General features: G+C 44.5%; 1 protein-coding gene across 1 annotated transcript in view; it reads left to right on the top strand.

Moving 5' to 3' along the window:
• The first annotated feature begins 599 nt into the window (after positions 1-599).
• Positions 600-16073, top strand: part of LOC134575533 (pancreatic lipase-related protein 2-like) — a 30531-nt gene continuing 15057 nt past the window's right edge. Inside the window, exons 1-3 of the mRNA XM_063434830.1 lie at positions 600-606; positions 1004-1158; positions 15485-15610. Of these exons, the coding sequence (XP_063290900.1) occupies positions 600-606; positions 1004-1158; positions 15485-15610 (288 nt within the window). The remainder of the gene's footprint in view (positions 607-1003; positions 1159-15484; positions 15611-16073) is intronic.

Raw genomic sequence — 16073 nt, 5'->3', positions numbered from 1 at the left:
CTCGGGTGACGGCTATTAAGTCCCTGGGGGCATCCACCGGGGCGGTCGGGGCCTTCCTAATCCTGAATGCTGCCATTATCGGCCAAGTATCGCCATCTTTTTTTGCCCCCATGGTTATTGCTGCCCTGTTCGTATACTCTAGCAAGGCCTCCGGGCCTATGTCTTCTGGGGCTCCGCGTATGCGGACATTTTTCTTGCGATGGCGTGTTTCCATTGTTGCCACAGTGTGTGTGAGTCGTTGGAGTTGGTGGGACAGTTTTTCCACTTGCGTTCTGGTGTCTGTGAGCAAGGTGTCCCTGTCTCCTTCCCGGCCTTCCACTGCGCCAAGGCGCGCCTTGATGCCTGCCACCTCTGATTGCACGCCAGCCAGGTCGGCCTTCCAGACCTCCCGCAAATCTAGTAACAGCTTTTTGATGTCACCTTTCGTGGAAGGTGAGTCATCCGAGTCCGATTCTTCTGACTGGTATACTGCGGTAGCGGCTTGTGGTGCCGGAGGGTTGCTTTCCTCCATAGAGGAGTCTGATTCACTGGCACTTCGAGGCCTGCACGGCGCCATTTTGGGTTGTGTTTGCTGCTGCGGCCTCTCAAAGGAGCGTCTGATGTCGGGCAGATAGGAGCCCTCCGGGCGGGCTAGTCTTTTGGTTTTCCGCCCCATCTCTCTGTTGGGGGCTTCAGCTCTGATGGCAGCTTGGTTTTAGGGTCCCAGTGCTGTAGTTTTGTGGCTTTTTAGGTCTATTTTAGACGTTGTGTGCAGGAGCTCCACACAAGCACGTCTTAGTCGTTGCTCAGCTGGCCACGCCCCCGAAATACTATATTAAATACACAATTATTTCCTTATCAATGCTAACCTTGTTTTAAGTTAATAATAGTAACTATTCCTCCAGCTACGGACTGGCAGTCATTCCTTAAAACTCCTATTGGATGGAACCTTCAACCAAATAATTAACGGAAGCCTTAACTGGATAAATATATAATTTGGGTCTGTTTTGTTTCTTATTTAAAGGTAAAGAGGTCTGCTTTAGTAGAATTGGATGTTTCACAGATGATTCTCCTTGGGCAGGAACAATGTCTAGGCCAATACGCCAACGGCCATGGTCTCCAGAACAGATTAACACTCACATTTTGCTGTATACCAAAGAAAACCCTAATGATTTCCAAGTAAGTACTTTGTCTTCATATAGTGATATTGGCCAAACCACCTGCTTCTACACAAAGTCCATAAACCAGTTCACAAAGTCCCATTGGGTGCAATAATGAGTGAGCCTTGCAGCTTTATTAACATTAAATAGTATCCATTAATAACCTTTCAAATATTTTTCCAGCCACAGAAGTTAAGCTCACAGGTCTATATATTCCTATATTTTGGAATACAGGAGCCACATCTGCCTTCCTCCAATCCTCCTGAACACTTCCTGAAAGAAAAGAATCTTGAAAAATTAAAAACAGAGGTTCACTTATGTAACGGATCACCTGGCACCCCGACTGGGTACTTCCGTTGATGGATGCTCCTAGCGCTTCTTGAGGATTCCAAGCACTATAGCCGACACCACAACCACCGCAGGCCAAACCTCTCTTCCTTCAGAGCTAAGCAGGAACTAGCTCTTAAAAGAGCTTAGCATAGCGATATGCAAATCTACCCGAATATGCAAATTACCACTCTTGCTATTCAGGTAGTGCATATTACTGTTGCTACCAACAGAGGGCACTACACAAGCTCCATAGCCAAATCCACCCAGTTGGTAGCAATCCTCAGCAGTACAGGAGAGCAGGCAATACATCCCAGGGGCTATAGTCACATGGCAGGAGGCTGGCAATCAGTCTTCTCCAATGCCCAGTGGTGAGGCTGGTTCCGCCACAACTTATTTCTAGACTTAGTTCCTTATGTACTTGTGGATGAATACCGTCAGGCCCTGGAGCTTTGTTTACATTAACTTTCTTTAGTTGCTGCAGCACCTTGTCTTGAGTTAGCCAATTACAATTTTTCTGCAAGTTTTTTGCAGCAATCATTTGCACATCTATTGCCATGGGTTCTTCCTTTACCCCTTAGTGACCTGACCGTTTTTCAATTGTCTTACCGTTAAAGACCAGGGCACTTTTTACATTTCTGCGGTGTGTGTGTGTTTAGCTGTAATTTTCCTCTTACTCATTTACTGTACCCACACATATTATATACCATTTTTCTCGCCATTAAATGGTATTTCTAAGGATACCATTATTTTAATCATATCATATAATTTACTATAACATTTGTTATAAAATATGATGACAATTTTTAAAAAAAAAACACTTTTTCTAAATTTGACCCTCAAAATCTTACGCATCTACAACCACCAAAAAACACCCATGGTAATAGTTTCTAAATTTTGTCCTGAGTTTAGAAATGCTCAATGTTAACATGCTCTTAGCTTCTTTTGGAAAGTTATAAGGGGTATAAGTACAAGTAGCACTTTGCTATTTACATATTTTTTTCAAAATTAATGCACGTTACATTGTAACAATATCTGCCAGGAATCCCCAAGTAACCCTTCACATGTATATATTTTTTCAAAGAAGACAACCTAAGGTATTACACTTGGGGTCTTTTGGCTCTTTTCATGCAACTATTTTACCACCAATCTATGCCAAATTAAAAAAAATAATAATCATTGCTGATTAGTGACACTAGGGACACAGAGACATGGGAACACAGACACTGGGAGACTAGGGGACACTGGGAGACTAGGGGACACTGGCTGAGAGACAGACACTTGGGGACAGTTGTGTCTCAGTGTCCCCAAGTCTTCCAGTGCCTGTGTCCTAGTGTCCCCAAGTGTCTGTGTCCCCTAGTGTTCCAGTGTCCCCATATGTCCCCTAGTGTTCCAGTGTCCCCATATGTCCCCTAGTAATCCAGTGTCCCCATATGTCCCCTAGTGTTCCAGTGTCCCCATATGTCCCCTAGTGTTCCAGTGTCCCCGTATGTCCCCTAGTGTTCCAGTGTCCCCATATGTCCCCTAGTGTTCCAGTGTCCCCATATGTCCCCTAGTGTTCCAGTGTCCCCGTATGTCCCCTAGTGTTCCAGTGTCCCCATATGTCCCCTAGTGTCCCAGTGTCCCCATATGTCCCCTAGTGTTCCAGTGTCCCCATATGTCCCCTAGTGTTCCAGTGTCCCCATATGTCCCCTAGTGTTCCAGTGTCCCCATATGTCCCCTAGTGTTCCAGTGTCCCCATATGTCCCCTAGTGTTCCAGTGTCCCCGTATGTCCCCTAGTGTTCCAGTGTCCCCATATGTCCCCTAGTGTTCCAGTGTCCCCATATGTCCCCTAGTGTTCCAGTGTCCCCGTATGTCCCCTAGTGTTCCAGTGTCCCCATATGTCCCCTAGTGTCCCAGTGTCCCCATATGTCCCCTAGTGTTCCAGTGTCCCCATATGTCCCCTAGTGTTCCAGTGTCCCCATATGTCCCCTAGTGTTCCAGTGTCCCCGTATGTCCCCTAGTGTTCCAGTGTCCCCATATGTCCCAGTGTCCCCATATGTCCCCTAGTGTCTCAGTGTCCCCATGTGTCCCTGCTGCCTATCCCTCCATCCCTCACTTACCTGAGCTGTAGAGCTGCTGTCTGGACTCTGTGCTGTGTTACTGCTCCCCCACGGATCAGTGAGTAGAGAGAGGCAGGGAGGGATATGCTGTAATTTCCTATCCCTTCCTCTCTCCACACACAGTGACCCCTACTGCCCGGTGCTGGTATTGCAGAGTAATCTCCACTTATTCTGAGAAAATTACCTGCATTTGGTTTGCCGGTATTACTGCAATACCGGCACGGTTACTGACAAAGTATACCCCAAAGACAGAAACAAAGTGGATTTTCACTCTGGACACATTGGAACCTAATGGTTTAAATCTGGACTTTGAACTGAATGCTTTTTTATAAATTCCTTCTATAAATAAAGATAAAATCCATAATGTCCACCCTCTGAGAGGATAATCATTATATTTAGCTATCCTTCTACCTCCTCTCTCACATCCTTCCGGTTCTACTTTTCTTTTATTACTATCTTAATCATCTTTTTTGTTTTGGAGTACTTTCTTCCCTATATTTTATATTTTATTCACCAGGTTCCATTTTTCATTTTTAACCACTCTTATATGAGAATTATTACATCATTTAGCCAATTGTGCTATGTAATGTGTAAGAATGTTTAAAAGGTTAGAATATGTTTAATATAACATGTGTATAATAATATGTTTCACAACTACTAGCTGATTGTATAGTGATTTATTTTGAACTATCATGCACTGAATTGTTGGATGAAGTTTCTGTAGTGAGAGCATATGTTACTATTTATTGCTAGTTGGGTAGTCTTCTGTACATATATATGTTAATCCCCTCTATTGATTTATTTATATATTTATTTATATTGTTTTTTATATATACATTATTGTTTTTTATATATATTTTAGATATATTTTTTCAGATTTTAGATCCTTCTATTTACATCTCTTGTGATATAGATCGTTCTGTATCAATTCTATTTCTTTGACACTAATAATTCCTACTGTTAAGCATACTATTTCCTTCGAGATTTACCCAGACAATCAGTATCTCTGTTCGAACTGTATCACTAGGGCAGCCTGATTGCCAGCCCAGTCTCAAGAGTCAAGACGAATTACTAGCAATATATATTCTACACATCATATTTCCACTTTTTGGCACATTTCCTATTAGTCCCCCCAGACCCATTTTAGTGTGGTGGAATATTATTTTATTTAATTTTTACATCTATAATTATCCATTTATTTTTATTTTTATTCTTATTTTCATTTTTTTATTCATTTGTTTATGTATCTATATGTCACGATTCGGGGAACCCAACACGCTAACACACACACAGACACACACACAGAAAGTGTGCAGTACCGGACCTTAGAGTGGCCGGGCTAAGCACACACAGAATAGTCAGGAGATAAGCCGAGTAAGGGGAACCAGAAAACAGAATAACGATAAACAAGCCGAGGTCAAAGGGTAGGAGAAAGTCACAAAGTCAGTATAACAAGCCAGAGAGTACGTAACCAGAAAGCACACGTTCAGTATCAATACATAAAGCAAAGACCACAACAGGGCACTGAGAGGCAGGAAAGGTAAGTATAAATATCCTAGCCTTAATTCTGATTGGATAACTTCCAATCAGAATTAACAAACACACGTGGGGGGTATCTATACCCCCCACTGTGATTTTTGTACTGTCGCTTTAACGCCGGGTCACGTGAGTGACCCCGGCGTATTGATATGCTTGCCGGCTCCCAGCGTGCAGCGTTAGACATGCTGCCGCTGGGGGAAGGAAGAGGAGAGGACGCGAGCGGCGTGTCAAGAGGAGAGGACGCCGCTCGCCGAACGGTAAGAGGAGGGGGGACCGCGGGCAGCGACGGACTGAGGGTGAGTGCTGCGAGCGGATTGCAGCCTCCCCTCACCGCTGCCCGCGGAGCCCTGACATAACCCCCCCTCGAGGACCGCCCGGAGGGCGGGAAGCCGAAGGCTTCAAAGGAAACCAGATACTGCAACCGACCTCGAGAGAAACGAGAATCAAGGAGAGCAGCCACCTCATAAACGTCACTAGAGACCGCGCGGAGGGCATCGGAACGCCTGAGAGACCCAGAGAACCGATTACATAGCAAGGGCTTCAAAAGGGAGGTGTGAAAGGTGTTAGGTATGCGCATGGAAGGGGGCAAGGCCAGGGAGTAGGATACAGGATTCACCCTACGCAACACCTTATAGGGACCAAGGAACTTGGGCGCGAACTTCATCAAGGGAACCCTAAGGCGGAGATTCCTGGAGGACAACCAAACCCTATCACCCGGAGCATAAGAAGGAGCCGCACACCTACGACGATCAGCAAACCTCTTTTGAGTAGCAGCAGCACGACAAAGAGCAGCATGGACCTGATCCCACATCTTCCGCAAGGAGGCGAGGTGCTCGTCCAAAGCGGGCATTCCCTTGTCGGAGAACACACCGGGAAGGACAGCGGGTTGGAACCCATAAGCCACCATAAAAGGACTTACGCCAGTAGAAGAATGAGACACAGTGTTCCTGGCAAACTCAGCCCAGGGAAGGAGACGGGACCAGTTGTCCTGGTGTGCATTCGTGAAACAGCGTAGATACAACTCCACAGACTGATTTGCTCGTTCGGCAGCTCCATTAGATTGTGGATGATAGGAGGAAGTAAACGATAAGGAGACCCCCATCTCAGCACAAAAGCCTCTCCAAAACCGAGAGACAAACTGAGGGCCCCTGTCAGATACGATATCTTGTGGTATACCATGCAAGCGGAACACTTCTTTGGCAAACACCTGAGCCAACTGAACCGCAGAAGGTAGCTTCTTAAGCGGAATGAAGTGCGCCATTTTGGAGAACCTATCCGTTACAGTCAAAATTACTGTCTGCCCATCAGATGAAGGAAGATCCACAATAAAGTCCATGGATAAGTGTGTCCACGGCTTCTTGGGTACAGATAGGGGCATAAGGAGTCCCAGGGGTTTAACATTAGGGGACTTACACTGTGTACAGACACGGCAAGCCTGCACATAATCTACCACGTCTTTTTTGAGTGAGGGCCACCAAAACTGTTGGAAAAGACCCTTGTAAGTCTTGGTAACCCCTGGATGACCAGCCGTTTTGGCGGTGTGAAATAAAGTTAACAACTTCTTTCTGTCTTTTACTTTCACGTACAGCTTACCAATAGGAGTCTCAGAGGGTGCTTGGGATTGGTATGACTTGATACCATCAAGAAAAAGAGACGAGATAACCAAACGGGTAGTAGCTATTATATTAGTTGTGGGTACAATGGGCTCAGGAGTGGAGGTAACAGAATCTACAGGTTCGTACTGGCGGGAGATAGCATCAGCCTTGACATTTCGATAACCAGGCCTGTATGTGATTATGTACTGAAAACGTGAGAGAAATAAAGACCATCTAGCCTGACAGGAGGATAACCTCTTAGCATCTGCGATATAGGATAGATTTTTATGATCGGTTATAACCAGAATCTTGTGTCTAGCTCCTTCTAACAAGTACCTCCATTCCTTAAACGCCATCACTATAGCCAATAATTCCCTGTTCCCGACGTCGTAATTCTTTTCAGACTCTGACAAGCGTTTAGAAAAGTAACCACAGGGAAGGAGGGGTTCGTCATATGATTGTCTTTGTGACAACACTGCTCCTATACCTGATTCAGAGGCGTCTACTTCCAGTACAAAGGGAAGGGAAGGATCAGGATGGTGTAACACAGGGGCAGTGGCAAATGCCTTTTTTAGAGTTTCGAAGGCCACAATAGCATTAGGATTCCAAAACCTGGGGTGTAAACCCTTTTTTGTCAGTTTAGTGATAGGGGAAATAATGAATGAGAAGTTTTTTTTTTTTTTTTAATTCTTTATTTTTGGTATGCTGGTAGGTAGGTACAACAGTGCCTGTGTCGCCACAACGGCATTCGCAGGCTTGTTATTCATTTACATATTATAACAGTTGTGGCTGATTGAGTATGCATACATTTTTAAATGAGTATGATAACAGTACAGTGAACGTATAGTAAATAACACAAGGCAACATTGATGAATGACATAGCAGGTATTGTAAATGACAAGATATGCTGCACTTTTTTCTCTTTTGTAATAGTTAAGGTTACAAGAGTAAATAGCCCTATTGTATAGAGTTTTATATATCATGACATGCCGTTTGAACAGACAACGAGTGCTATAGATTATGCATGTATAAGGTACAGTAGTTTAGTTCATGCTAAATTGCAGTAGGAATAACTTGGTTAACGAATGAGTATGTGTCTAACTATGTGGACTCTATGAGACTGTGCAGATTTGCATAGATGTGAAACAAACTGACCAACAAAATAGGATTTACAGCAAAACAATAAATAAAATAATGTCAGTGTGCCTTTAAATTAGCTTAAATTATTTTCCAAAGAAGGAAACTGTGTTGCTTGCAAAATGCACACAATAGCCTGGTGGTTCAGTATGCAGTTGCAGAATGGCTGGATATGATGGCTCTGAGCCATTAGGTGGTCCTCTCCGACATCACATTTTAATGTTGTACAGGCTAGAAAATCAAAGTGAATTGTATTCTAATACCCTGTCCTCTGGCAATTTGGATTAGCAACGTTAGCTTTACATCACCAGTTCCCCATTTCATTGCTGCCAGTGGAGGGGTTGCATGATGCAGCATAACACCATCATACCTGGAGCCTTTCTAAATGAGATGGCCCTGAAATGCCTCATAACATTAACCCATTACGAGCCTAAACCGACGACTGTGTCAGTTGTGGTAACCAAACATCACAACTAATAATTCTAACATAAGCCCAATCTAGACAAGGGTTAGATAATCCATGTTACTAAAGGTAAAGGTCATAACATGTTAGGCATCCTATTGAGCCTATTAAGTGCACTCTTTAAGTTAAGTAGTTGCGTTTAAAGCTTAAGCGAAACATGCGAATAAAAGCTAAACAGTTATGCATTAGACCGCTCTGATCGGCTAGGGAAACATCTAGTTACGACCAACTGCCAGGGATATGGCCCCTAAGGGGTGTGAAAGAGCAGGGTTGTACCACTGGCAGGCTTGTGTCCCTTAAGTCCATCAGGTCTGTGGGATTCCTGCTAACTGTCGACCGGGTCCACTAGCCGATGCCTGCAGAGGGGCTTGTATTGCCGAGCCACTGGAGCTGGATACACCAGATCTGTGATGCTGGGGTTAGGGCAAAGTCCGTCCAGGTCGGTTTGGTGAGTTCTTGTTGCGTGATCAGAGCGCCCCAAGTCTGGGGCCCCCAGGGGGAAATCGAGTCCAGCAATCTCAAGGGCTTGTTGGGACCCTGGTGCGCCACTAGTAGCCTTTTACCCTGGTACCGCTTGAGAGCTGGTGTCCTTTCGCCATAAGCCCGGTTTCCGGTGTGGTCCGGGGTCTCCCCTGTCGGGGTTTTACAGTGGGCCTTGTTTTCTGGTTGCCGTATGTTGCGGATTGCAACCCTCCGTCGGTGGGACTGGCACCTGTGGGGTACTTTCCCCTTAGCTCTAGTAGGGCCCCTTGTACGGGAGTCCGTGGACTGGGGTCCCCGACCGCCTGGAGACATCATTCCCGGTCCTTCCCTGCCGGGGCTGATTGTGTCACGGTCTTTCCGTGACTTGGCTCTGCTGTTTGCATGCGGGTCAGTAATTGGGCCCAGAAATTGTCGAAAATGACATCGATCGGGTCTCTCTTGCTCTCGCTGGGTCTCAACCTGTCAGGTTGGAGTTCGTCTCTTGTATCTGGTGCAGACGTGTCCGCCATTTTAGAGGCCTCGCGCCCCACATTGCTCTTTAATGTCGCTGGCTGGATCATGGGTTGTGGGGTGGGAGGCACTCGGTCTGGTGGGGACCGGGATAACCCCCACCGGTCCATAGGGGGGGGGTTGCTGAACACGCTCTTGTGCAATCGTGTGCGGTTGGCGGGGAAGCGGCCGCCATTCCCCGCTACCGCCTGCGGTAGGCCTCATTCCGTCGTGGCGGTTCCCGGTACGCCTGGGTTTCGATTTTGGTATCGCCAGGTTCGGTTGGTGCTCCCCGGTGTAGTGATGCGGTTTATTGGAGGTTCGTGGCGTTCCAACCCAGGCTAAACCGCAGAACGTGCGCTCGTCGGCAGGAGCTCAGGCAGAGCACGACCTGTCCGCTTGCTGGCCAAGCTCCGCCCCCGAATGAGAAGTTTTTAACGAACTTTCTATAATAATTGGCAAACCCTATAAATCGCTGTATTGCCTTAAGACCTTGGGGAAGGGGCCAGGACAATATGGCTTCCAATTTAGAAGGATCCATGCTGAATCCTTGTTCAGAAATAACATAACCCAGGAATTGTACAGAAGTTTGGTCGAATAAGCATTTTTCTAATTTACAATAAAGACCGTTCTGCAACAACCTCTTAAGCACCATCCTAACATGAGTATGATGTGTCTTCAAATCTGGAGAATATACAAGTATGTCATCAAGGTAGACTACAGCACAGACATGCAGTAGATCTCTAAGGACATCGTTTATGAGATCCTGAAAAACGGCAGGAGCATTACACAATCCAAAAGGCATGACCAGATACTCGTAATGCCCACTACGCGTATTGAACGCCGTTTTCCATTCATCGTTCTCCTTAATACGAACAAGGTTATAAGCCCCCCTGAGGTCTAGTTTGGTAAAATATCTAGAACCTTTGACACGATCAAACAATTCGGTAATGAGGGGGATCGGATAGGCATTTTTAATCGTTATATTGTTTAGGGCTCTGTAGTCTATACACGGTCTCAAATCGCCCTCCTTTTTTGCCACAAAAAAGAAACCAGCCCCGGCAGGAGAGCAGGACCTTCTAATAAAACCTTTACTTAAGGCCTCCCGTATGTACTCCTCCATGACCTGGTTTTCTTTCTCAGAAAGAGGGTAGACCTTACCCCTAGGAGGCATAGTACCCGGTAATAGGTTTATGGCACAGTCATACTCACGGTGTGGGGGTAGCTTATCTGCCTCCCTTTTTTCGAAAACCAAAGCAAGGTCTGCATACACAGAAGGGACAGAAACAGAAAGCGGTTTAGCCGTGGGCACGTTAAGTAAACAAACGGGACGTACTTGGGCCATACAGTCTCGTTGACAAGATTCCCCCCAGGAGAGTATGTCTAAACAACCCCAATCAAGTACTGGGTTGTGTTTCACTAACCAGGGAAAACCCAGAACAATGGAAGCAGTAGGGGAGTCAATTATTTGGAAGGTTAACCTTTCCTTGTGTAAAGCACCCACAGACATCTCTATATCTTGGGTTTCATGGGTCACCAGAGGTCTCTCAAGTGGTCTACCATCTATGGCCTCAACGGCCAAGGGTGTGGCCTTTTGGATCAAAGTCAAGGCTGCGGTTCTGGCAAAGGTCTCATCCATAAGGTTGTCAGCCGCACCTGAATCGATCAAGGCTTTAGTTGTTATGGTGGTTTTATTGACCAAAAGAGAGACCGTAATAAATGGTCTGGAGATGGACACATGAGGGGACAAAGTCATAACACCCGAGGCCGACCCCCCTCTAGGCGTTAGGTGCTGGAGTTTCCCTGTAATTTAGGGCATGTATTACAGTGGTGCCCCCTCTTTCCACAATAGAGACATAACCCCTCCCTTCTACGATACGTTCTTTCAGCCTCAGTTAACCCCGTAGCACCCAATTGCATGGGTTCGGGGGATGGTTGCCTAGGAGCGGGTAACGCTAGTAATGCAGTACTGGGTAGAGCAGGTAACACCCGTGTATCCAGCCGTCTTTGACTACGTCTCTCTCTAATGCGGTTATCAATAAGGATTACATAGTCCATAATATCATCTAGAAGGACAGGCAGTTCCCTGGATGCTATCTCATCCAGTATGTAAGCGGCCAAACCCTCCTGAAAGGCTGTTACGAGGGCGTCGTTATTCCAAACCACTTCAGCTGCTAGAGTGCGGAATTCGATAGTATAATCCGCTACAGATCTGTTGCCCTGTCGAACCCTAAGCAGAGCTTTGCCAGCAGAGGCAACCCTACCGGGTTGATCAAACGTGCGTTTGAATGCTGCCAAAAAATCTGCAAAGGACATAGGAGACATATTTTCCCACATGGGGTTTGCCCATGCTAAAGCTCTCCCAGACAGGTGGTTTATCAAAAAGGCAATTCTGGATCTGTCGGTGGGATAGGAACGTGGATTCATCACCAAATGGATGTCAATTTGATTGTGGAAACCACGACACAATGCTGGGTCACCACTATAGCGCTGTGGCAGTGTCATATGGACTACATGAGCAGGAACGGGTACTGGAGTGGCAATGGGTTCGGGCACAGCAGCAACCGCCTCCTGGACGGCAGGCTGCAGGTGTGCAGTACGAGCCAGTATGGTCTGCAAAGCCTGAGCAAACTGATCCATACGGTGGTCCAAGCCATCCATTCTAGCCTCCTGGTTAACTAGGTGTGGGTGCACCATAAGATGGCCACAAAATTGTGGTCCCAATAGCAGGTACACCTAGGTACTGTCACGATTCGGGGAACCCAACACGCTAACACACACACAGACACACACACAGAAAGTGTGCAGTACCGGACCTTAGAGTGGCCGGGCTAAGCACACACAGAATAGTCAGGAGATAAGCCGAGTAAGGGGAACCAGAAAACAGAATAACGATAAACAAGCCGAGGTCAAAGGGTAGGAGAAAGTCACAAAGTCAGTATAACAAGCCAGAGAGTACGTAACCAGAAAGCACACGTTCAGTATCAATACATAAAGCAAAGACCACAACAGGGCACTGAGAGGCAGGAAAGGTAAGTATAAATATCCTAGCCTTAATTCTGATTGGATAACTTCCAATCAGAATTAACAAACACACGTGGGGGGTATCTATACCCCCCACTGTGATTTTTGTACTGTCGCTTTAACGCCGGGTCACGTGAGTGACCCCGGCATATTGATATGCTTGCCGGCTCCCAACGTGCATCGTTAGACATGCTGTCGCTGGGGGAAGGAGGAGGAGAGGACGCGAGCGGCGTGTCAAGAGGAGAGGACGCCGCTCGCCGAACGGTAAGAGGAGGGGGGACCGCGGGCAGCGACGGACCGAGGGTGAGTGCTGCGAGCGGATTGCAGCCTCCCCTCACCGCTGCCCGCGGAGCCCTGACACTATATTTGTATATCTATTTTTATATGTCTATTCTGACTCATCGATTTAACTATTTCAATAATTTTAAGATATTTTTAACAATGTCATGTACTAATTTATACTTGCCAATTAGGTTCAATTACAATTAACTTATATTAAGTAGTTTAATATTTAACATATACCAACTGATATCATTAACTGAAATAGTTATACTGATCTATCACATACCGGCACAAATTATTATTTCCAGTGTGCTTTTACTGTATTTAATGTATTCATTCTAATTTTATCTTATTGGTTTTTATGCTACTCTGTGTCCGTTTTGAAGTGACTTTTTACAGTTACACTTCATATAATTTTTCTAACTGCCAATTATTTGGACAGTTAGTTGCCACTATATTAAGAACAGCAGGAGCAGTGCTAATCCATTAGTCTCTGAGGAAGTGAATTTGATTCGTCACGAAACGCGTAAGGCAATTTGGCGCACAGCCTTATACTGACATCACTACAGCTACCGAGTACCGTGGAACGCAGAGCGGATACTAAGTGGAACGCACGCGAGGAGGGTTTCATCTCTCCGAGCACAGCAAGATCTCCTCACCGGCCGGAGACAGGATCTTCCACAGTATTTCTCCAACATTACCCGCACTTGCAGATTTCCATTCCATGTTCGTGAGTGATTTGGATTTTTAATTTTGATAAATAAATTTGAAGCGTTTTATTCAAAAAGCACTGCTACCTCCCCTCTTCTTTTTTTCTCTTTAACTAAGAGCAATTATTATTACCATATATTTGATACAGTGGTATGTGAGTAATATTATTATTGTTTATGCAACACTGTAGCATATTCTGCATTCATTTTACCAATATCGGTTATGCTGTATTTACGGTCTGGCACATGTATGTTATTATCTTCTTTAATGGATAGTTACTAAATGTGCTGACTGTGACAGTGAAATTAATTCATACCAGGTTAAATTCCTGTATCAACTGAACTTTGGCATCTAGAACACGAGTCACAGACTTTTTACTGTTATATATCACACATTTGGACTCATTTTATAAATTATTGGACTACGGAGTGATTAATGAGACTGCATAGAGGTATTCTGCATTCTAGCCATAGACCATTCAGACCAATATTGTGATTTATTTGGATTCATTTAATTTACATTTTATGTTTGCAGATTATTGATGGTTTCGTGAACATTCCCTCTTTTTATGGGAGACCACCTAGCATTTAGCTGACATCTAGTGTCCATTTTTATAATTGCACTTCATCCTTATGTTTGATATTGTGTAATTTTCGCACAATTATTTTCATCATTTTATGTTTTTTATATTCTATTTTCTATTGGTTTAGGGATCTCCTGGTACGTGTAGGTCTTTTTTTTTTTTTGCCTATTTCTATTCATGGACAGAATATTAGCCATTAAATTTGACCTACCCCAATGGGCTATGACTCCTCACCTGCCACGTCAGAGCCTGGACCAAATTGCACCATGTCAACAGCCCATACACTCACTGACATGCCCAACACGAGAAGGACTTACTGACTTTATCTACAAACAGGGCAGTGCCTTCCCAAACAGACACCCCGCAAGCATTGCCCTGCCAAAATGTCCACGTTTGTATATGTAACATCACGACACTTTGAAATTTTACCTGCAGGTAATACAGTCGCTTACTTCAGTTTATAGGATTACTAAAGATAGCTACAACAACAGGATCCCCACAGCCAGTTTGTCTTATTACGGTTAATTTTATCCTGATATCATACACCAAAAATAGAACGGTTACTTTTCATGCCATGTCCTGTTTATTATACCTTTCAAAGTTATGCTTTCAACAGCTGTTGTGGCTGAGCAAGACCATTGTTATTTTATGCACAATCAAAATAATAATAAAGAATAATAATAAAAAAAAGTGTATTGATGGCTCACGTGCTTTTTGTGGGTTGGCTTATTTTCTACTCAATAAAAGAAAGAATGAGGTTGTATTTCTGATGGATTGTTCAAGGTGCAGATAATCTAACTAAATGCACATCTAATGTTTCAAGTAAAATCCATTTAATCAGCTTTTGATGAAGCGATAATACAATTTGGGACATGTTTTAAATCAAACTGTGAGATTTCTTAGAACAGTTATTTTGCTAAAAGTTTCTACAGGCAGAAACCAATAGAACATTCCTATGGCTTGCTCCACTTCTAGAACTATATCTTGCGCTTATAACTCATAGCTCCAGTTTTTTACATCTCTCCTCCTTATTCTCCTCTGCTCCTGCTTTATACATCCAGGACCTGCGCATCCTATAGGCAACTTAGGCAGTTGCCTAGAGCGCCCCTTAAGAAGGGGCACCGCCAGGAGTGCTGGCCCTTCAAATGCTGCAGCCACCTGAGCGCTCTATAGAGAGCATCGGAGGCTGCAGCACTGCCCGGGCAGGCGAGTCCATTAGGGTGCACCGGCCCAGGGGCGCAAGATATGAGGGATCGTCAGGAGGGAAGCGCACAGCGCCAGTCCCTCAGTGTAGCGTGGCCGAGCTCCACTCAGCTTCGTGGTAAAGGAGCATCCATTTCCTGTACCCGGCCGGACTGACAGGAAGTGCTCACTCAGTGTGTGTTTGTATCTTCCAATTAATAATAATCATATTTCTTGAAAACCATGAAATATAGGATTACCTGAACAGAATAGAGAATTCCTAGAGAGAAAGAAGTGTATATTATACTAGGTATATACATTTTGTTTTGTATAATACTCCAACACTCTTGGAACTAGCTGCCTATTGTATTAATATAATACAGGATAATATTTAACACAATAATATTAAACATTTTTTTCTTCACAGGTGTTCAACACTTCAGATCCAGTATCGATTTCTGCATCTGGTTTTAAGTCCTTTAAATTATCCAGATTTATTGTCCATGGGTTTTTAAGTTCCGGTGAAGAGGACTGGTTGAGTAATATGTGTAAGGTTAGTGTTTATCCTATACATTGAATGTAATTAAATATTTACTGAAGGGGAAAAGCTAAAATAATGGTAAATTCTATGATAAGTCTCATGTAACAAACTGCTATGTTTATAGAGATGCAGATCGGGTTGAATCACTTGCTATTAAGACCCAGTTCCATGTGCATCCTTCGTCCAGCACTAAAAGCTGGTCAGCATTATTTTGTCGCCATGGGACAGTTCCATACTAGCTTAAGTAGTCCTGCTTGACTTGTACATCAAGCATTCTCCTATTAGGACTGTTGGACACAGAGGCATAAACTAGTTATGGCAGAGATCAGAGAAGCGGTGAAGGCTATATTCTTTATAATATGTATTGTGACAGCTTCTCTCTGGCATAGAAATATGTCTCATCACATAATTTACCCATTTAGAAGATTTTATCAATATACAAAGCTGGAATCACACACGGTTGGAGGAGATGATA

This window comes from Pelobates fuscus, chromosome 10, assembly GCF_036172605.1.
Source record: "Pelobates fuscus isolate aPelFus1 chromosome 10, aPelFus1.pri, whole genome shotgun sequence".
Lineage (NCBI taxonomy): Eukaryota > Metazoa > Chordata > Amphibia > Anura > Pelobatidae > Pelobates > Pelobates fuscus.
The sequence above is the reverse complement of the archived record's forward strand: the minus strand, read 5'-3'. Positions and strand labels throughout refer to the sequence as shown.